A 24309-nucleotide genomic window follows, 5' to 3' on the forward strand; every position below is an offset into this window, starting at 1 on the left:
AGGTTCCGACCTGTCTTACCTGTTACTTCTCTTGTTAGTGAAAGCAAGATAGCATACTACTAGATGTTTCAGTTTAATAAAACTGAAGTCAGCTAATATGTTTTCTTATGAACAGATCTACTTTGGAGATTATCATAATCCACAATATAATAGAGAAGCTTATAGCCCCTTAAAACCATCACCACCACCAAATCCCCTACACCTAAGAGAGGTTGAGCAAGAACGATGAAAGGGGTTTTTTTTTAATGCTATTTATTCGGGGCGTCGACCTAAGAAGATCTTTTGCCCCTACTTTGCACCATATGTTATGAACCTGTGTGTATTTGTTGAATGTGAGGAAAGGAACATTAAGGACGACACAAACACCCAGTTCCCAGGCCAGGGATATTAATCATGTACAATTAAAAACCCCTGACTAGGCCAGGAATCAAACCCAGGGCCTCCAGGTGACAGGCAGACGCGTTGCCCCCATACCGTGGGGCCAGACTGGATAAAATACATCCAGTACTGATTGTGTTTCTTTTTTTTTCCCTTTCATACTAACAGCCCCACCCAACACATAAATGACCTTGGGAGAGGTGGAACTGCAAATCTTCCCCTGCCTCTCAGGTAGTTAGGAACCAGTTCAGTCTTGTCTGAATTGAACAAGAGAGATGAGCAAAGAGAAAATTCTGGGCAGCATGGAATAATGTATTACCATCCAATTTCTTATCAAGAAAGAGGTCCAGCCATCAAAAATTTTAACCGAGGAAGGAGAGAGAATTGAGAACAAGCCACACGATCATCAACCACAAACATCAATCATCCTGTTCAACATTAACCACACTAATTAGCTTCTATGGGAGGATAAAAGCATCAGAGTAAAGAAGATTCAGTACGAGATGTAAGTGCTGGTACTGTAGTGTAGAAATTACCATAAAAAGTCATTTGCACCATAGGAAAGTGAACATTCATTGAATCCCACTCATGCTAACCAATGAAAACAAATTATACACTCCCAGGTAGTCAGTCATCTCCTACGGCAGTTTGAAGCAGAAAGAGAACAATTTCTGAAGTCTACAGTAACAGCTGCTGAAAATTTGAACAACTATTTGATTCCTGAGTCTTGATATTCAACAACACAATGGCAATATAATATTCCTCCAAGACCCAAAAAAAAACCCAAGAAAGACAATCATGACTGGAAAAGTAATGGCAACATTCTTTCACTGTTGAAAGGGAGTTATTCATGTCTATTTCCATCAGAAAATGAGACACTCTAACATTTTAATGAGAGATATGAAGAATAAAATCTGGCCCAAGAAGAGAACAGGAGGATATAGGCTTTCTTTCCTCCAGGTTAATGAGAAACCTTTTACTGCCAGAAAGCCATTGATACCACTATGAAACTAATATTTGTCCTCCTGCTCTATCCAGCTTGCAGTCTATTTAAGAGCCCAAGTGAGGTGTACTTGTCTACGAGAAGACTGAAATGGAAGAAGTATGTATGGTTTGAGGATAATGATGTACAAAATATACTTTGGTAAAAGGAAGTAAATGTTGGAAAAAATGTATAAAAGCTAATGGGTCTACCATGAAGGATAATATACACTGCTGGAAAAAAAACATGCAACATCCACAAGGACAAGGTCATTTTATTCACCAGCAATGTGACAGGTAGTTCATCACTGCAGGAGTATATGATTATTAACTCAGACCAAATGGTATACACGTCACAGTAAAGGGTGCCCAAACAGTCGCATCAATACACAGTGTACCCCTCTCTGGCGGCAATACAGGCATGTATTCCAGTACGCAAATGAACATAAAGGTGCCAAATGACACCCTGCGATAGATTGTCCCCAGCATCTTGCAACTTCTGATGCAATTCAGCAATGATTCTTGCAGGTTCTGGAGAACGTGTATGTTCCCGCTTCATCATGTCTCATACGTGTTCAATTAGTGAGAGATCCGGTGATTTTGCTGGCCAGGGTAGTTGTTGTACACCACATAGAGCAGCTGTATACTGATGTCCATTGTCCTGCTGAAAAAGCACATCACCTTCCTGTCGAAGAAATGGCAGTAGCACTGGGACAATAACCTGTGAAACATAGCATGCACTGGTTACGTTACCCTGCAGAAACACCAACAATGACTGCAGTAGTAACTGATGGCCTCCCACACCATGAAGCTTGGAGTGAGATCTGGGTGTCATGGGCGAATGCACTCTGGAATAGACCACTCACCATGTACATCCATCACTTGCATACAGACAGAACCTACACTCATCAATGAGAACAGCAAAACGCCATTCCCCTCTCCAGTCGACTCTTTCACGACACTAGAACAGCCATGCTTGGTGGTGTCGTGGTGTCAGTGGTAGCTTGGCCAGAGGCACAGGTGATCGTAATCCTGCTGCAAGCAGACAGTTCCCAATGGTCCTTGGTGAGACAGCAGATGTAACATGTGACCAGATTTCATTCCTGGATGATGTTTGATTGGCCACACCACTGCTCGCACAATGCGTCAATCTTGACTTGCATCTGTACTACACGGACGTCCAGAGCCTGGTTTATGGGTGTGGGAATGTTTCACAGAACACTACTGAAAGCAGTGACACACCACCAATACTTTGTGCCCAACATGTGCAGCAATCTGTTGATACATCCATTCAGCTTCCCGCAGGCCCAAAATGTGACCCCGTTCAAATGGCTGCAGTTGTTCAACAGGAGCACGTACTCTTAGGCGGGGCATGGTTGTACCCTAGAATGAATGTTGCAAATATTGTTCACCTCTAACCTCAGCACAGTTACTGCCTGTAGAGTCAAATGTGAGTGCACACAGACAGGCCTCCTGAGCACCATCTGATCGCCGATGTCCGTGACAAATGAATTACTAACACAACTCCTCAGTATGCACACATTGTACCCTAGTGCCACTGAACAGAGTCTTGAGGATGTAGCATGTTTTTTTCTGGCAGTGTATAAAACATTAAGTTTGTAGTAAGGTACCCTTTTTAAATAACTATCTCAATTAAACAGTGAGTCACAATGAAACTCATACATGATTGCAATCTACAGTATTTGTTTCGTTATGAACACAAAGTTGAGTGATTGTATTTGTCATATTTTTATACACAATGTAACATGTTTATCTTGTATTAGTATGTCACTACTTAATAGTTATCTTGTCCATAAATTAACACAAGTATCTCTGATTCTTTGGTATTATGCTGCTGCTCAAGGTCACGAGGGAACTTGTACAGATATCGATGGACAATATAAACACTGGTTTGACTGTCAAGTGCAATACGAAATGCAGGAGACAAGATCAGTCTATCTTCAAGCGTCACAAAGTAAAGACACGTTGTAGTGCAATAATGAGTCGTCAGAGAGGCCAGTCTTTGAAAGAAGAGAGAGAGTTGATGATTTTTCAATATAAAACAGGAAAATCATTAAGAAAAATTGACAAAATTGTGAACAGAAGTCATTCGACTGTGCAATGTGTTATAGATAAGTATAAAAGTACCAAGCGGATTGAAAATAAGGACAAAATAAGTCAAAAAAGGATCTTTAATTCCACAGGTGAACGTTGGATACTACAAGAGGTTAAGAAGAATCCAGTTATGAGTGTTCCAAAACTTGCTGCGATGGTTGAGAAACATACAAGGAAGAAAGCCCAACCAGAAACAATTAGGCGCATTATCAGGAAAAGTAATAGGCATGGAAGAGTAAGTAGGAAAAAAACCATTAGTCAACAAACTGAACAGGAAGAAGAGGTTATAGTCTGTTAGAGAGCCTATGGGAAAAATGGTAATATTTGCAGGTGAAAGTAAATTCAACCTCTATGGATCAGATGGGAAAAGTTACTGTCTGGCAAAAACCGAATGAAGAGCTAAAACCTACCAATATGCATCTAGTGTTAAATAAGGTGGAGGAGGTGTTAATGTCTGGGGGAGTGTGGCAGCTAGTGATGTAGGTAAGTTGACTTTCATTGACAGTACAATGGATAAAAATGTGTAAATATATAAATGTGCGTATAGTGAAAAACAATTTGTGCGCTAGTGTCCAAAAACTTGGGATACATGACCAATACAGGTATTACCAGGATGATCACAAGTATAAAGATTGGAATTTTCTACCTAATCAATACAATAATTTATTATAAGGTACTTAAAATATTTTCACATTGCAGTACCGGTTTCGACCCTATATGTGGGTCATCTTCAGCTTCTGAAGAACTTAGTCTTATTAAAAACAAAATATAATATTAAAACACTATTTATTCTAATTATGAATGACTAATGCTAAATTACTTTGCTGCATTGTAATGCAGTGAAACCTCAATTCTCTGTTTTTGGAGGGACCACAGAAAAAAACGTACGACACGGGAAAACGGAAAATCCGGGAATGAATGAACCATCAACAATTTGGCTAAACATCACGAAAAAGAAATATGTATATTTATAATCTTACAAACACCCCTAAACCAAACCAAACTACAGCCCCAATGGGCCTTCCACCTACCAAGCGACCACTGCTCGGTCCGAAGGCCTGCAGATTATGAGGTGACACATGGTCAGTGTGACGAATTCTCTCGGTCGTTATTTCTGGCTCTCTAGACCATGGTCACCATCTCACCATTAAAAATCATCTCAATTAAAGGTAATCGTAGAATGAGTGAACCTGGAGCCAGCCTTCATATCCAGGTAAAAATGCCTGACCTGGCCGGGAATCAAAACTGGGCCCTCTGCGTGAGAGGCAGGCAAGTTCGACCACAGTGCCGGCTTCAAACATTAATTACCGGCACGTGACATAAAAATCTTGAAACTTTACATTGTTTTATTGGGGAAACTTCATCAGTTTCCTATGAAAACTTCGTTCATTTCAGCAACTTTGATCACACTGTTCAAAAAACCTAATAACTCCCAGCCAAACAACAATTGACCAGAAGCAGTTTTTAATTCTCTAATCTAATAAAATAAAGCACATTGGATACCAAAGCGCCCAACAAGATGACGAAATCCCTTTTTTCTTTAATCTTCCATTGTAGCTTGGTCACTGGTATACTGTTTATAGTCAGTAAATTAGGCCTACATCGACTTTTAAAGGTTATGTTGAACTCGAGAATATGGTTTCTAATGTAAGTATCGATTCTCAAGTTCTACTAGCCACACTCTTCACACCCCTGTGTTTCTCATAAGTCCTCGCAGTAATTTCAGCTTTTATTATTCATTAGGTCAAGCTTGTTCCGCATTGAACTGCGAGTCTTTACCACCTAGGATTTTGAAAATTAATCTGACTTTCAAGTGCAACATTTACCCACTGCATGGAGAATTTCTATGCAACTTATCTCAACAAAATCATTGTACAGCATTCAACTTTATTTACATCTTGTGCACAATTGAATATAATATAACATTTTCCATACAATGTCATTTGGTCAACAGAACTTTATTATAAATGTAACACAAGTTTAAGATCCTTTTTCATCAAGAACATTTTGCTAAAATGTATTAAACGGCTACTTTGAGCCTTATTTTAATGTTTAATATAATACGTGAACAGCTAAAAAGTTTTTGCTATGTCAATATCATTGTGACTAATTCTCAATTTCAGTTTTAAATTTACAAGGTTACACTATAGTAACCAAAATCTGCTTAACTTTTAATTCTCACATGTTTTATCTAACATCATTATATTTGTACATTGTTTTTGGACAGTTTGATGCTTTGTATAATTTGAGTTATTGGCTTATGATGACCTTGACCTAAATCGAAAATAGTACCATTTTTAAAAGTAACTTATAATGTAATCTCACATTGCATAAAATGTTGTATTGAAAAGGTGGAACTGTTAATAATTTATTTAAAATATCAATGTAAGAAAAGAGTTGTACTGTTAGAGAATGTCTATGGAACATGTTATAAAATGTTGTATATGCATGTTACTTACTTACTTGCTGTATTAGCATGTCATTTTTGTGATTGTTGGGAGCACGCCATGCACTGCTTCTCCAAGCCCTCTCCCTTGCTCCACCACATCTCCCCTCCAATACTGCAATAGCGAACCCCAGTCTTACTCGAAGCAGTGCACGGCGCACTCCTGACAAACACAAATGACAGGCCAAGACAGCAAGTAAGTAAGTAACATGCATATACAAAATTTTATAACATGTTCCATAGACAGAGAACTCTTTTCTTTCTTCTACTTAGATAGTCTGACACAGTCCAACAGATCACAGTTATGAAGAAGGGAACATTCTCACTTTAGTTAATGGGACATCAAGCCCAGAAAACTTGACCCTGTGCAAACCATAAAAGATTTTAAATATATTTGTTCAAAACGCATAACTTGCGCCTGTTTCATTGTACAAGCTCATCAAGACATATGATAATTTATTACCAAACTTCCCCTGATGCAAGTTTTACAAAACACAAACTACAGTACATTTTAACTTAATATTAAGACATTTTTAAACTTAAAAATAAGAGTATCAACATTGTAACACTGCAATCAAATGAATGAATATGTGAATGAAGATCAATCAACTGGTGAACATTTTAGACTTTTAAATTACTCTTCCAAGCATATTTTAATAGCACAATGCAGCAATGTAATTTAGCGTTAGTCACTCATAATTAGAATAAGTAGTGTTTTAATATTATATGTTGTTTTTAATATGGCTAAGGTTCTTCAGCAGCTGATAATGACCCACATATAGGGTCAAAACTGGTACTTCAATGTAAAAATATTTTAAGTACCTATATTAAATTATTGTATTGATTAGGTGGAAAGTTTCAATCTTTATATTTGTGATCATTAAAATCATCAATACAGAAAATGAAGTTAATAGATTATGATATTACCAGGATAATGACCCCAAGCACAAAGCTCACATAGTGAGAATGTGGTTCCTGTATGATTGTCCAAAGGTGCTGGAAACACCTCCTTAGTCACCAGATTTAAATGTTATAGAGAACTTGTGTGGAGGTAGCAGTTAGGGACCCTCTTTGGGGGCTGCCCTATCCAGGGAGTGGCACCCCTGCCTTTGTGAGTCCCAGAGCACACTGACCCGGTATGTAACATCTGGTACGGGTCCCAGCTCAGGGTTACGAGTGAAGACCTCAATGGCATCTACGGCGGAGAAGGTGGACTTCAGTACAGTGGAGATGGCGGAAGGGGCAAACCTGTAGCGTCTGTACTCCAGAGGAGTGGCTAAGAAAGGTGTCTGCCTCCATGTTAGGGGCAGCCTTATTTTGAACCCCTGGCAGTAGGAATAAAATGCCTTTGGGTGTGGCGAGCCCATCGTAACAATAGCCTATATGGACAAAGCAGATATGGTGCCTCGGAAAAGATTAGGGCGTCCCCTGCTAAAAGCGACGTGCAGCTCTTCGAGTGCTGGGGGAACTGTGAGAAATGGGCAACCAGCACCAAACTACATCAAGATTGTGACAGTAAATGTCCTGACACTGACAGGAAAGACAGAAGAAGTGGTTGACTTCATGAAAGAAAAAGATATAGCCATACTTGGACTGTGTGAGACCAAGAAGAGGGGTACGGGGGAGATTCCTCTGAAAGAAGGATACAGGCTGTATTATAGCAGAGGACCTGAAGCAAAAAATAGAGTGGCCATCATACATAGAAAAGAAATCCAAGAATATGTGGAATATAGAAAATGTGTCAGTGATAGGATGATGGTGATGAGACACCAGTTTGAAAATGATACGAAAGATCTATTTCAGTTGTATGCCCCACAAGCGGGTAGTATAGATGAACATCTAGAGCACTTTTTAGAGGAAGTGGAGAGACAGATAGAAGATAATGAAGTGCTATTGATGGGAGATCTAAATGCACAAGATGGAATGGAAAGACAAGGAAAGATGTTGTAGGGCCCTTTGGATATTTTATTTATTTATTTATTGACTTATTTTATATGGTATGGCTCAAGCTATGAAGCCTGCTGTTATGGCAAACCATCTTATATGTGCTACATTGTACAAACTACAGAGTATTATGATTCCTAATTACATAATTATAATTAATTATAAAATTAAACTTAAATAATAGTTATAAATGAAAGGTAAATTTCTGAGAGTTACTATAAAGGAAACATTAAATACTAATTTTTTAAGTCTATGTACCATTTGTAACGTCTTTTTTAAAATACATTTCTACTATGTATGTCTCTAATTACAGCCGGAAGGGAATTCCAGGAGTGTATGGCTGCAGGTATGATTGAGTTTCCGTAACCAGTCGTGCGATAAATTGGGAAGCTCAGCAGGGAAGAGATTTCTGACCTTGTAGGTATACTGTTTAGGGATGACAAGTATTTAAGATCCATTCTCAGATAACTTGGCGTGTCTGTACGGAGGACTTGTGGACAGGCGAAACAGAGTGAAGGTTTCTTCTCTCCGACAAATATAACCATGACAGCTGTTCAAGACGGGTGATATATGACAATACCTGGGCATATTTAATACAAAACGGACGCATGTATTACAGGCCCGCTGAAGTTTAGCATTGAGTGTGGTGTTTAGGTTGTTGTATAGTATGTCACCATAATCGAAGATGGGTAGAATTAAGCTTTGAACAAGTAACTTTCTCATAGTTAGTGGAAGGAGACCCCATAAACTTTTAAGGGAGTGCAAAGAAAAGAATACTCATTGGCAAATTTTTGTTGTGTGCTCCATCCAGTTTAAGTACTTATCAAAAATGAGGCCAAGGTTCTTTACAGTTTTGTTTATTTGTATTGGTGTTATGTGGAATAGACTTGGTGGAATTTTAACACTTTTCAGTTTGGTATGATTATTTTTGGATCCTATTATGATTGCTTGAGATTTGAATGGATTGACTATAAGAGAATTATTTTTAGTCCAGCTTTTTATATTTTCCAGGTCATCATTCAGTTTGTTAATGTCCAGTTGGATGTTTTTCGGGTTTGTATGTGTATATATATATATATATTAAGGTGTCCCTTAATTTTCAAAGTTTTAATTTTGCAATGCATAGGTTCTTGTTTTATTCATTTGGGCCTAAAACACCCGAAAACAATTTTTTTCCTTATTCGGAACAGTGCAACCCGCGCCGACTCACATGCAAACATGTCCATTCAAGTTGCGTCACAAGAGTGGCGCTCTCTCATTGTTATTGTCACTTAGTTTTCGTTTATCAGGTAGCTATTACAGATTGTTTTATATTTTGAAGATGTCAGTGGAACTAAGGAGCAATAAAAAAAGCATTTTCTTGGTTGGTGAAGTAAATCACCAAATAACAGGCGCAAAATTAGCACCTAATCATCAAGTTCTCGCAGTTCTATTTTTCAACATATGTGAGGTTAAGTTGATTGTTAGTCAAAGCACAAATCTTGTCATTCGGGAGTGCAATATATTCTAGGAAAAGGCTAGAATACCTACCAGAGTTGTGCCTAATTGTGTTAAGAAGTTAGTGGATCTTTATCAGGTCTGGCGAGAACTGCAAAAAGAATAGCAAGAAGATTCAGGATTTACATAGGCGCCGCGAAGAGAACTTTCAACTTGAATTAGATCATTTATTCAATATCGCACATGCTGATGCTCTTGAAAGAATAAAAATCGAAGAAGATAAAATATTTTTGCTCTCATTGCTTTTGCATAGCGGGTGTTGACAAAAAGTTGGCTGATATTGAAGAAAGGGCCAGGCAGAGAAAACTCCCAGAAGATAAAAAGAGACCAAAGCAAATGACTTCCATGAGCTCATTGGAATCTGCAACTTTACAGACTTTTGATACACATGAAGACGTAGAAGAATAATCCACAAGCTCTGAAGAAAGCCTGAAAGAATCTCTGCCATCCACATCTCAATCTGTAAGTTCTTTAGATACGTCGACAAGAAGAGGAAGAAAAGATTTTATCACATCTAAATTAGTTGCAACTTTAGACAGATGTCAACTAAGGATCAGAGATTCTGTTTATATTATTCAGTCTGTAGTAGAAGCACTTGGTCTTAGTTCTGATAATTACCCGATCAACAAATCTTCTATTCAACGCATTCGAACACAAATGAGAAAAGAGAGAGTAAGATCCATTAAATCCGATTTTCAAAATAACGTGCCCGAAGTAGTTACTGTTCATTGGGATGGAAAATTGTTACCTGCTCTGGACGTAAGAAGTTCTAAAGAAGAATGCCTACCAATTATTATTTCATATGACGAGGAAGAACAACTTCTTGCTGTGCCGAAGTTAGACAACTCTTCCGGCAAAGAGCAAGCGAAAGCAGTGTCAAATGCCCTTCATGACTGGAACCTGGATGGGTACAAATAATGTGCTGTGATACAACAGCATCTAATACAGGACGTTTGAACGAGCTTGTGTGCTTTTAGAGCAAAAACTAGAAAGAGAGTTGTTACTCTTTCCTTGCCGCCATCATATTTACGAAGTGGTACTCAAAAGTGTGTTTGAATCAAAGATCCTACAAATCACTAGCAGTCCTGATATTCCACTGTTCAAAAAGTTTAGAGACAACTGGAAGAATATTAATCCTAGTGCCATCAAACCGTGCACTGATTTTGTCCAACAACATCTCTGTGAGGCCAATATTATTGAATTGGTGACGTTTTTTAACAATGAGCTGGCAAAATCGACTGTACGAGATGATTATCGTGAGCTCATTGAGCTCGCTATTGTTTTTCTGGGTGGAGACATTAAAAATAAAATAAAAATCAGACCTGGTGCAATGCATCAAGCATGATGGATGGCAAGAGCTATTTACTCCTTATAAATGTGTTTACTGAAGTCCCAGTTTAAAATGAGCGCTAAGGACAAACAAGCTTACAAGATGTTTGTTTATTCATTGTGGCAGTTTACGTGAAGCCCCAGCTTGGATGTAGTTTGGCGATAAAAGCGCCGAATCAAGATTTTTGTTCTTTAAAGACCTTAAAAGATTACGAGAAAGTTGACAAGTTGATTTCCAATGCGGAAGTTCAGTCAACACTTGTGGTACTTGTCAGAGGAAATAGCCATCCTTTCAATTTTTGATAATGGCGTTGATGAGCAGACTAAAGGAAACATTGTAGAAAACTTACAGAAAGAAAGCTTTGGTGATTCCGGAAAGAGATATGTTCCATCGAAAGAAGAGATGTCTGGCTCTCTATATGGTACATAGTAGAGTAGTAGTGTTTAATCTGGTATTTAATTTAGAACTTAATTGTTTTATTTATAGGCACTACAAGTATTTTTTATCTTGTTTCAGGGAAATCTTTGAGTGATTTTGTTTCTGTCAAGAGTAAAGATTTATTTTCATGACTGAAACTTGACAGTGGTTTCCTTCAAGAAACTGTATCTTCATGGAAAGACAACATGGCATTTGTGGAAGCTAAAAAGAAGATTTCTATCTTAAAAACAGTTAATGGCACAGATGAAAGAGCTGTTAAACTAATGACAGACTTTCATGGTTTGATTACTGCAGATGAAGAACAGAAGCAGTTCTTATTACATTGTGTGCAAGAACATAGAAAAATTTACCCAGACTGTAAAAAAGAGACTTTGAAGAGGAAATATCCAAATGAATAACTATAAAAATTATATCTTTTTTGTTACTAACAAGATGAGCATTATATAAATTTCTGTTTTCATTTATATTTCTCTAAAATAATTGTTTGAGTGATCATCTACAACTACATTTAAGAGACCCTTTAAGCAGCTATTTTCAAAAATGTTTAGGCCCCGTCGGCACAGATTAAAATTAATGTAGGAAGTTGAAATTCTGTACTTGAGTAACTAATAGACTAACAAACACAATATCGGGGTATGCGTTTCAATAAATGAAAAAAAAGTTTTTTTGCCCTTTTAAGGGACACCCTAATATATATATATATATATGTGTTATCTGCGCAGAAATGGTATTTACACGTTTTTATATGTTCTAGTAGGTCATTTAAGTACAGTGAAAATAGCAGTGGTGCTAGAACACTGCCCTGAACTATGACAACTTCAGTTTGTTGCCAGTGTGATACTTTCGTATCTGCTGACACGCCCTGCTGCCACCCAATTAAATAAGAATGCAGCCACGAGAGTGCGCTTGAAGAAAAATTTTGTGCCTGTAGCTTAGCTAATATGGAAATGGAAATCCAGAAGGCGAGCTGTTGGTGGATTTTTGCATGAGGAACCAAATGATTGTTGGAAACAACCTGGTTTAGGAAGACGAACAGTCAGAAGATTACAAGGTATGGTTGGGGAGACAGACGAACAAAGACCATGATTGATTATATAATCATAGAGAATGAACACCAGAAGAACCTTTCAGATGTTACAGCCATGCCTGAAGAAGCCTTTGGTGTCGATCATAGAGTTGTGATAGGAAAACTGAAAGTGGGAAAGATTGAAAAACCTCCATTAAGAAGAGAGAAAACAATTAAAGTATGGAAGTTAAAGGAGAAAAGCATACAAGAAGAATTTCAAAGGGAAATAATACCCTTGGTACCCAGGACAGAGATGGGGAATGTTGAAAATGAATGGAAAAGATTTAAGGAAGCTCTGGTTGGATGTACAGGAAAGTTATGTGGTAGAACATCAGGAAATGTGAAAGCAAAGAGACACACTGATGGAATGATATGGTAAAGATTAAAGTGAAGGAAAAGAAAATGGCATGGAAAGCATGGAAAACATCTAAAACTGAAGAAAGTACATGAAAATATGTGGAGGCAAAGAATTTGACCAAGAAAGTAGTGGAGGAAGAAAAGAGGAAAAGCTGGGCATTATTCACACAGAAATTGAGAGAGGGCAGAAAGAAATTACTGTATGGTATCTTAAGAAACAAAAAGAGAGATCAAATAAACACCAGATTTGTGAAGGATGAAGGCAGCATAAAATTAATAAAGCCATAAGAAATAAGAAATAGATGGAGAGAGTATTTTCAGAAGTTGCTGAACATAAGAACTGATGACAGTCACTCATTGGATGACCAGAAAAGGCAATTAGCTGATGAAGAAACGGATAAAGAAATTACAATGAATGAAATTGAAATGACAGTAAGAAAGATGAAGAATGGAAAAACTGCTGGAATAGATGAAATTACAGTGGAGATGATAAAGGCAGCTGGAGCCATAGGCCTGCATGGACAATTTTCAAGAAAGGTGATAAGAAAGTATTGAAGAACTACAGGGGAATTACTCTAATATCCCAAGTTGCTAAGATAATGGAGAGGATACTGGAAAGTAGGATAAGGTTGAGGGTTGAGAATCAGATACAGGAAAATCAGTTTGGTTTCAGAAGTGAAAGGTCAACAATAGAGCCCATGTTCATTATTAGGGAGCGGATTTTTATATGCTAAAAATGTGAAAAATATTTCTTTTTTTTATGTCCTGAAAAACTTTAAAATATGTGATAAAAAATTTAAATTATTTTCCTTTAAATATCACATAACTACTCGCGCTCAAGGTAAATAAGTATAATGGTGTGTATTAGAATATGGTGCTACCAAACGTGCTCCTTAAGGCAAAATGATGTCTGTGTATGGAAACGTGCTGTATGGTATATTAATTTTTGATATGCCAGAGTAGATATTATGAATGGTTATTTTTGTAAAGGTAAATGTTTTGTTTAAATATGGCAAAAGCAACCTATCATCTTTGAAAAAATAGCACCAGTTCGTACTCACCCATCACACGCTGGAAAAGTAGTTGCTAGAAGTAGTCTCAGAATTGCAGTGAACAACAAAGGTCATCTCCAAATTGTCCATCACAAATGCATGCCGATTATCTTTAAAGAACGCCTTATACTGCGAAAACGATCGCTCCACATCAGAGGAAGTCAGACGAGCATAGTTAAAGAGAGGAATGTCACCAACAATAACGCCATCAATTTCGCCGACATGAGCACCCTCTAATACATTAGAAATTTGGCACATTGTTTGATATCCTCTGTTTTTCCTGAACAAATTTTGATATTTGACCTTTAACAGTCCCTGTACCTGCGAAGCCGGGAGTGAATCTAATATATTTTCAACAGCGCACACTTCCTTCACTGTTTCGGGCAACAGGTTAGTGGATTTTTCAAGTATGTCTATAGTTTTACACAAGAAGCTTAGATTGGCAGATATAAACGCCAAATCATTGTTCAAAGAGCTGTCTTTTAGTGTCTCTTGAAGAATCTCAATTGACGACGCGTCATTTTTATCTAGCACGTTCACAACGGATGCAAAACTTTCGAAATTGTCTGCGTTGTATACCACAGCGCTAAGCCAGGTACCCCACCGCGTAACAATAGACAGAGGAGGAAGCACAAGATCTGGGTTTTTCTTTTTAAAGAGATTGATTCTTGAGGGTGCTTTTACGAAGACTTTTTTGCCATTAGACACTAACTTATCCACTTGAGGATACTGAGCCCGCACAGTTTCACATAACCTGTGTAGAGCATGAACAACGCAAGTTACGTGTATCATTTTCGGAAAGCTCACAGAAAGGCCTTCGGCTGCCTTTTCCATGTAAGCTGCACTGTCCGTAAGGAGAAGAAATACATGGTCGTATTTTATACCTTTTGGCCAAAGTAAGTGCATGGCTTCATTGAATAACCTAGCTACAGTGACATGGTTTGCAGCAAGCATTTCTTTACACGCTAGCAAATAAGAATGTTCGCAAGCAGTTTTGTCATTCTTCAACACACCAACTACAACATTTCCTACTTTTCTGACACTTGAATCAGTGGGTTCGTCAATGCTCACCCACAGTTTTCGCTATCACATACTGCCCGAATTCTCTGTAAAGTTTCTTCGTAACATTTTGGGAGATAGTTTTTCCTTAATGTGGATTCGTCTGGAGGCTCAAAATTAATGTACTTTGTTAGGAAATTTCTCAGTCCTGGATTATTTATTTTACCAAGAGGAATGTCGGCACAAACAAATGCTCTGCACACATCTAAATAATACTGGGAATATTTAGATGGACCTGCATTTGAAGTAGCTGGTTCAGCTATTAGTAAATGTCGCGAACGCACACGCGAAGCAGCCACAGTATGCTTATTTCCAGACAAATGCTGGATTACTTGAGAACGTTGATATGTACGTACTGTTTTACCACACGGTTGGCAAAATAATACTTTTCCATCGGTAGTGAAAATGCTTTTAAATTTCACTACATATTGTTGCAGACGCGACCTTGTACTCGACTCCTCTTTTGGCATTATTTTGCAGGTTACGACACAAGCATTTACGATGAATCACTGTTTCAATAAAAAGAATAGCAGAGGACACTGAAGGAAATATTTCTTATAAATCCATACAAAATCACACGACCACGGGAATGATATATGGACCCGAACAGCTAACCTTACTTTTAGGAGTGATGAAATTCCACTACCTAATGGTGGTGCAATATTCTTCCGAGTCTCCCATGTCGCAACGGAATTACGTCACCTTGTCTCTCCGTGATTGCCTTTCGCTGATATTCTATAAACAAAACCCGACAGGGCTGACTCATAAAGAGTTGGAATGACATCATGCAAGGAAACATCTTGTGCAGCAAATCAAATCGCTGTCTAAATGTAACGACGTAGCCAGTGACCAGCAAGTTTTAGAACTTATGGAGGGAAGTCCATAAATAGCCGAAACATTCAGATACATTATGTTAAATACACTGTTTAAAACAATATCGTACCGGGCGAGTTGGCCGTGCGCGTAGAGGCGCGCGGCTGTGAGCTTGCATCCGGGAGATAGTAGGTTCGAATCCCACTATCGGCAGCCCTGAAAATGGTTTTCCGTGGTTTCCCATTTTCACACCAGGCAAATGCTGGGGCTGTACCTTAATTAAGGCCACGGCCGCTTCCTTCCAACTCCTAGGCCTTTCCTATCCCATCGTCGCCATAAGACCTATCTGTGTCGGTGCGACGTAAAGCCCCTAGCAAAAAAAAAAACAATATCGTAATCGTAGAATGAAAATATTAGCATAGTTTTATAACACAGAAGCATTTTAAATTCTATTGATCAACAAATATTGCCGATTTATGTGCTTATTATAGATTTTCTTAAAATATGTATTTACATTTTAAAAATGTGAACATATGTGTTTTTATGTGAAATAAGATTCAGTTTTTATACTTGGGGATGCACAAAAGGAATAATGAACTTCGTAACTTGCGTTAAAACTTACGCAAAAAAAAATATGTAATTACATAAAAATCCGCTCCCTATTCATTATGAGACAACTAATGGAAAAAGCAATGGGAGTACGGGAATGATATTGGGATGACATTCATTGATATTGGAAAGGCGTATGACAGTGTCCCCAGGTCTAAAGTTTGGGACAGTCTGGTGCAAAAAGGAATTAGACAGGGATTAATAAAAATGATTGTGGCAATGTACAAGAAATGTTGTAGTTGCGTGCAAACACAAGTTGACAGGACCAGTTGGTTCAAAATAACTAGTGGGCTGAGACAGGGAAGTGTCCTATCTCCAATCTTGTTTACAGTAGTAATGGATGACATCATGAGAACAGCAAAAACAACATATGGAGGAAGAGAAATGAACATAATGTTATTTTCAGATGATATTGTGATTTGGGAAGAAGAGGACATGAAGGTTCAAGTACAGTTGGATGTTGTTAGTGGGAAGATCGAAGAATGTGGATTGAAAATAAGTGTAGAAAACAGTAAAACTCTTGTTATGAGTAGAAGAGAGAAAGAAGGGAAAGGTCAGATTAGACTTGCAGGCAAGCCCCTGGAAGTAGTGGAGACGTTCAAATACCTGGGGAGTGAATTAATGGAGAATGCTTGACTGGATGCTGAGATTGGTAAGAGGATTCAAGCTGGATATTGTTTCTATCATAGTGTAAGAAACATGTTATGGGACAAAGATGTGCCAATGGAAGCAAAGGAAACTATGTACAAGATGTATTACATACCCATAACAACTTACGGAGCAGAAACTTGGACAGTGACAAAGAAGGATGGGAGTCAAATACAGGCAGCCAAAATGAAGTTCTTCAGGAGTATGATACAGAAGAGTAGAAGAGACAAAATAAGGAATGAGAAAATCCGGGAAGAAATTGGAGTGGAAAAAATGAATGATGGGATAGAGAAGAGCTGACTAAGATGGTTTAGGCACATAAAGTGAATGAGTGATGAAAGAATGTCAAACAAAAGGTGGTGGAAATGCAAATGCAAGGTAGGAGAGGCCATGGACGACCATGATTGAGATGGAAGGACACAATCCAATGCAGTATTATAGAAAGAAACCTGGACTGGGACACAGTGCTGGAGGAGGAGTGGTGCAAAGACCAAAGAAAGTGGAATAATAATAATAATAATAATAATAATAATAATAATAATAATAATAATAATAATAATAATAATAATAATTTCGTGTGGCTATTTCTAGCTGAGTGCAGCCCTTGTAAGGCACTCTGATGAGGCGTGGGCGGCATCTGCCATGTGTAGGTAACTGCGTGTTATTGTGGTGGAGGATAGTGTTATGTGTGGTGTGTGAGTTGCAGGGATGTTAGGGACAGCACAAACACCCAGGCCCCGGGCCACTGGAATTAAACAATGAAGGTTAAAATCACCAACCCAGCCAGGAATCGAACCCGGGATCCTCCGAACCGAAGGCCAGTACACTGACTATTCAGCCAACAAGTCGAACGAAGAAAGTGGAGAGGAACCATATTTGCCCTTACCTGGAAAGGGAAATGATGATGATGAGAGAACTTGTGGCATCACTTAGAAGTAGCAATAAGGAAACATAAGATTTCCAACAAAGTTGACTTGAAAGGTGCTTTACATGAAGAATGGGAGAAAAATAATCCCATCATACTGCGAAAAATTGGTACGATCCATGCCTGCCCCTTTGAAAGATGTTAGATGAGTGAAGGGATAACCAACAAAATACTTATTTTGTAGGTGATTGTGTCTTATTCTGAGCTTCAGGGTGTATGAGTTTCACTGTGATCTCCTTTTGTGTATGTTTGAGAAAAGCTTTTTATTTTCCTTTGTAGCTGAAATTTATTTATGTTAATTTTTAATACTCTAATAGAAAATAATGTATTGGTTACAAAAATGTTAAAACCAGCTTGAATAAAAATGACATATTTGTTAGTAAATGCTGAAAGAAATATTTTGCTGATGTATGAATTTCATTGTTACTCACTGTATTTCCCTCTTGTAACTTGAACTGATTTCAGGCTGAGCCAGGGCTCCTTGATTGTAACACATACCTCAAAAATTGCAAACCTCTGCTCATACTCCAAACCATACATAAACAAAGTTATAAATGAATGGAGGGTAAAAATAATATTTGGAAATTAAAGATAAACGTGTTACTGTTCTAAATTTTTCAGTACATTATTTAAATGCAATAACACTGGTAATCTTGCCCAGTCATTGATCTACTTACCTTGTTTCTCAGCAATATCTGCTGCTCTTATAGACCACATCCCATTTATGGCTATTGCCACCGTCTCTCCTGGTTCAGCCAGGTTACATATAGCAGCTTCCATGGCACCATTCCCCGAGGTGGATATGACCATTGTGAGATCATATTTGGTTTGGAGAATATATCGTACACCCTCCTTAATCTCATCTAGCAACTGCACATAACAAACAAGAATGGAGTCAGTTTGATCTTCCTACTTGAGTTTCTTAATATTGTTGACCATTGGTAGGATATATCTGCACTGAACAATACTAATTAAAGTGGTGTTAACCAATAATTGCACAAATAATGGGAAGGTACAAACAATTGATAAATCAAATTATAGGAGCATATACAGTAATAAGATAAAGACAATGATAGTTTATTGTGGGAAGAGGAAGAGATACAAAGAGGATACAAGGATAAACATGTAAACAATAAAGAATAAGGATATGGTAACCTTCACTTCTTCATAGTTTAATATCAAAGTACATCAGAGGGATATGTGATGATAAAAATTGGTTCATGAGGAGCCAGTATGGATTTAGAAAGAAATTTTCTTGTGAGGCACAACTGGTGGGATTTCAGCAGGACATATCAGATCAGTTGGATTCAGGAGGTCAGTTAGATTGCATAGCCATAGATCTTTCCAAAGCCTTTGATAGAGTGGAACATGGAATATTATTAAAGAAATTGGAGGGAATAGGATTGGACGTAAGGGTTACACGTTGGATAAAAGCATTTCTAAATTCAAGGGTTCAGAAAGTCAAAGTAGGAAATAATGTATCGCAGGAAGAGAAAGTTTGGAAGGGAATTGCACAGGGTAGTATAATCGGTCCGTTACTTTTCTTAATATACGCAAATGATTTAGGGAACAATATAACATCAAAAATAAGATTGTATGCAGATGACATAATTGTTTATAGAGAAATAAACAACATTGAGGATTGTTCAGAATTACAAAGGGACCTTGAAAGTATCCAACAATGGGTTGAAGAAAATAATATGAAGGTTAATGGAGGCAAATCAACTGTTACAACTTTTACAAACAGGAGCTTTAAAACTGAATTTGAATATACTTTGGATGAGGTAGTTATCCCAAAAGATGGCAAGTGCAAATACTTAGGTGTGAGATTTGAAAGTAATTTGCACTGGAAGGGTCATATTGATGACATAATGAGGCTACTTAAAGGATGCAACAAAGAATTAAAAGAAAAAAGTTACTTGAGTATGGTTCGTCCATTATTGGAATATGCAAACAGTGTTTGGGATCCTCACCAAGAATACCTAATAAAAGAAATAGATAGTGTGCAGAGGAAAGCAGCACGATTTGTAACAGGGGATTTCAGGAGAAAGAGTAGTGTATCAGAAATGTTAAAGGAACTTGGGTGGGAAACTTTAAGTAAGAGAAGGGAGAAAACTAGACTTACAGGATTATATAGAGCCTATACAGGAGAAGAAGCATGGGGAGATATCCGTGAGAGGCTTCAGTTGGAAAATAATTATATCGGCAGGACTGACCACAAATATAAAATTAGAAGGAATTTTAGCAGAAGCGATTGGGGTAAATTTTCATTCATTGGGAAGGGTGTGAAGGAGTGGAAGAGTTTACCAGGGGTAGTGTTTGATCCTTTTCCAAAATCTGTACAGATATTCAAGAAGAGAATAAACAGAAACAGAAAATAAATGAAGTGTTAGAGGGCATTCGACCGGTGCAGGTTATTGTAAATAAAAAAATGTGTGTGAATAAATTAATTCCATCCCCTGGTCTAAGGAGTTTGGACAGCCAAAGTAGGGGACTGCCTGTAGGGGTGAAGTACAGTGGGGACTTCGAGGGCCCTGGGACCGCTACGGTAGCTGTGAAGGCCCTTCAGGAACTCTGAAAAGTGGTGGCAAAAGGGGCTCTGGTTAAGACGCAGCAGGTCGTTATGCTACTTAGGATCCAGAACGGGTAAAAAAAAAATAGTAAATAAATAAATGCAATGTAAATATTAATGTTATACCAGTTTTATAGTATCATTTGAAGCAATTCCACATACTGTATATCAGTTGACTATATTTGTAAGTAGTACAGGAGATATTATAATTAGAATTTTGTAAACAATATAAATTTATTAAGGATGAGCTGTGTGTTTAATAGAAAACATTGTTACCATAAATTGTATAATATTGTATTATAGGAAAAATTTTCTTCTCTTGTTAATTTAATATTTAGTGCTTGACAATAATGTATTTTAGTGTACCATTTGCCACCGAGGTAGACACCTCATTTGCAAATAAAGAGATTTTGATTTGATTTTGATATACTGCTGTCTTCTACATCTCTCCTCATAAAGCCCTCTTTTTCTACATCCATTGTTTCTCAGCCCCTGATGATCTCTTTTCTGCTTTCCATGTTTATCAGGAGGGCAGACATTAACACTCATTGAAGGGCCTTCTTGACAGATCTTCAGTTCAGATGTGGAAAGTGATGAATAAGAAAAAGGCGAGTAAGCACAAGAAAAGGGAAGAGACTAAAACATGAAGATAAATACTGGTTGTTATAGTCTAAGAGCATGGGATAAACACAGAAGGACTAGAAACACAGGGCAAACACGAAAGAAGAAAAAAAAACCACAGGGCCAATTTACAATAAGTAATGAGCATGATGAAGAGATGGAGAGAAAAGGAACCCAACAGGACAATTTATGTAATGGTCGTTACTAGTCAATATGTACTAGGGAAATGAAGAGTGAGGTGGATTCCTATAGGAAACAGGAAGACACATCAGTATGCCAAGCCCTCTGAAATACACAATACACATACAGACCCAACAAGTCATACCTCCACACAGGTACTGGCTCCATAAGGAATTGTGCAACCAGCATACCTGTACTTCATTCATCTTTATATCATCAAAATCAAATATAATAATTTTGTTGGAACTTTTGAAGTACAGTAGATCTTGAAGGCAGAATGTTAAAACATTGAGTAGGTCAAGTTCATGGTATTTATAGTAAGTGTATATTATAGTATAGTACATTATAGTAAGAAAACAAAAAGCTTGGTAATAGATAATTAAAAGAAAAAAGTTACTTAAGTATGGTTCGTCCATTATTGGAATATGCAAACAGTGTTTGGGATCCTCACCAAGAATACCTAATAAAAGAACTAGATGGTGTGCAGAGGAAAGCAGCAAGGTTTGTAACAGGGGATTTCAGGAGAAAGAGTAGTGTATCAGAAATGTTAAAGGAACTTGGTTGGGAACCTTTAAGTAAGAGAAGGGAGAAAACTAGACTTATAGGATTATATAGAGCCTATACAGGAGAAGAAGCATGGAGAGATATCCGTGAGAGGCTTCAGTTGGAAAATAATTATATTGGTAGAACTGACCACAAGTACAAAATTAGAAGGAATTTTAGCAGAAGCGATTGGGGTAAATTTTCATTCATTGGGAAGGGCGTGAAGGAGTGGAACAGTTTACCAGGGGTAGTGTTTGATCTTTTTCCAAAATCTGTACAGATATTTAAGAAGAGAATAAACAACAACAGAGAAAATAAATGAAATGTTAGAGGGCATTCGACCAGTGCAGGATATTGTAAATAAAAAATGTGTGTGATTAAATTAATTCCATCCCCTGGTCTATGGAGTTTGGACAGCCCAAGTAGGGGACTGCCTGTAGGGGTGAAGTACAGTGGGGACTTCGAGGGCCCTGGGACCGCTACGGTAGCTGTGAAGGCCCTTTAGGAACTCTGAAAAGTGGTAGCAAAAGGGGCTCTGGTTAAGACGCAGCAGGTCGTTATGCTACTTATGTTCCAAAATGGGTAAAATATAAATATGTAAATAAATTCAATGTTAATTTTAATCTTATACCAGTTGTATATTATTATTAGAAGTAATATTATTATTAGAAGTAATTTCACATACTGTATGTGAGTTGACTATGTTTGTAAGATATTATAAGTAGAATTTTGTAAACAATATAAATTTATTAAGGATGATATATGTGTTTAATACAACAAATTATTAGCGTAAATTGTATAATATTGTATTCTAGGAAAATTTTCTTTGTCTCTTGTTAATTTAAAATTTAGTGCTTGACAATAATGTATTTTAGTGTACCATTTGCCACCGAGGTAGACACCTCATTTGCAAATAAAGAGATTTTGATTTTTTACTAAAGGAAGGAAGACAAATGTTAAAACTTGTTGGGAGGAAATAGAGCAAGTCCCAGTATTCAAATATCTAGCAACACTGATAAGAGAAGACTAATGTTATGTTATTTGTTTTACATCCCACTAACTACTTTTTAAGGTCTTCGGAGAAGAGAAGACTGATATGTGGTCAAGATGTGAAGGCTAGAATAGTAATAGCCCTTGACCTCTTGAATTCCAACTTTATCTTCATCTTATGATCCACTTTTACAGACACCACTGAAACTTATTCATCTACTAATGTCATTCCATGCCATATCTCCGCTGACACCTCAGAACATACCACTTACAAACCATTACTTTCATCATTGTTCCATATTGAAAACAGCTATCTAACCAAGTTCACAAAAGGATTATATCATTACCCTGCCTACTCAATACAATTAATTCCATGGTTATGTGGTTAAATGAACATAGAAATTACTAGATTTAAAGAAACATGTTTTGCTCTTCTTTTATTGGGCATCATCAGCCTTATTTAATCTTAAAACAAGCTTTGGTTTGAGGACATTATATATATAAAGTAACTTGTCCTGACTGATTCATCATTGCTGAGCCAAAACTACTGGACATACAGAAATGAAATTTTGGGGATACATTCATATTAACATGTAGGTGCTCACTAAGCGAGAATTTTTGGATATTAAGTCGCTAAGGGGGTGAAAAGGGGGGGGGGGGGGTAACATTTTAAAATCTCAAAACTTTAAAAGTTTACAGATGTAAAAATTGGCATTTAGAATCTTCTTTAAAAATAAGGAAATACGTATTTTTTTTGTTTTCAGAAAATCCCAATAGGAGGGGTGAAAAACGGTGAAAAAGGGGTTGAATGCCTTTAATCAGGATACCAGTACTCATATCTCAGAAACTGAACATATTACAGACCTGAAAATTTGTACTTTTGTTCTCTTTTAAAAATAAAGAAACACGATTTTTTTTGTTTTCGGAAAATCCAATTAATGGGAGGGTGAAAAGGGGGGTGAATTTTTAAAATGAGTGTATCTATATCTCAAAATTTTGAAAGTTTTAAGATGTAAAAATTGGTATTTAGTATCTTCATTAAAATAAAGAAACACGTATTTTTTTGTTTTCGGAAAATCCCAAAAGGGATGAAAAGGGGTGAACAACGGGTTGAATGCCTTTAATGAGGATACATATATCTCAGAAACTGAAGATATTACAGACCTGAAAATTGGTGTTTGGGATCTCCTTTAAAAATAAAGAAATACAAATTTTTTTGTTTTTGGAAAATCCAATTAATAGGGGTGAAAAGGGAGTGAATTTTTAAAATGTCTGTATCTATATCTCAAAACTTTAAAAGTCTGCATATGTAAAAATTGATATTTATAATCTCCTTTAAAAATAAAGGAACACGTATTTTTTTGTGTTCTGTAAATCCCAATAGGAGGGGTGTAAAAGGGTGAATAATGGGTTGAATGCCTTTAATGAGGATACATATATCTCAGAAACTGAAGATATTACAGAACTGAAAATTTGTATATGGGATCTTCTTTAAAAATAAAGAAACACGTGGTTTTTTTTTGTTTTTGGAAAATCCAATTAATGGCGGTTAAACAGGAGTGACAAATTGGTGTGAATTTTTTGAAAGATTATATTTACAGAATACCTGAGAAACGTAAAATGTTACAGACGTAAAAAGTGGTATTTGGAATCTCCTGTAAATGTAAAGAAACATAGGTGATTTGTTTTTGGAAACTCAATTTAAGGGGAACTAAAAAGGGGGTGAAATTTTAAAATGAGAATTT

At 37.1% G+C, this 24309-nt stretch overlaps 1 protein-coding gene across 2 annotated transcripts in view; it reads right to left on the reverse strand.

Annotated features, from left to right (window-relative positions):
- Nucleotides 1-24309, reverse strand: part of LOC136877993 (alanine--glyoxylate aminotransferase) — a 127804-nt gene that overhangs the window by 92034 nt on the left and 11461 nt on the right. For both annotated transcript variants that reach the window (XM_067152050.2, XM_067152049.2), the window contains exon 2: nucleotides 18336-18528. In XM_067152050.2, coding sequence (XP_067008151.1) covers nucleotides 18336-18528 — 193 coding nt within the window. The remainder of the gene's footprint in view (nucleotides 1-18335; nucleotides 18529-24309) is intronic.

Source organism: Anabrus simplex, chromosome 1 (assembly GCF_040414725.1).
Source record: "Anabrus simplex isolate iqAnaSimp1 chromosome 1, ASM4041472v1, whole genome shotgun sequence".
Lineage (NCBI taxonomy): Eukaryota > Metazoa > Arthropoda > Insecta > Orthoptera > Tettigoniidae > Anabrus > Anabrus simplex.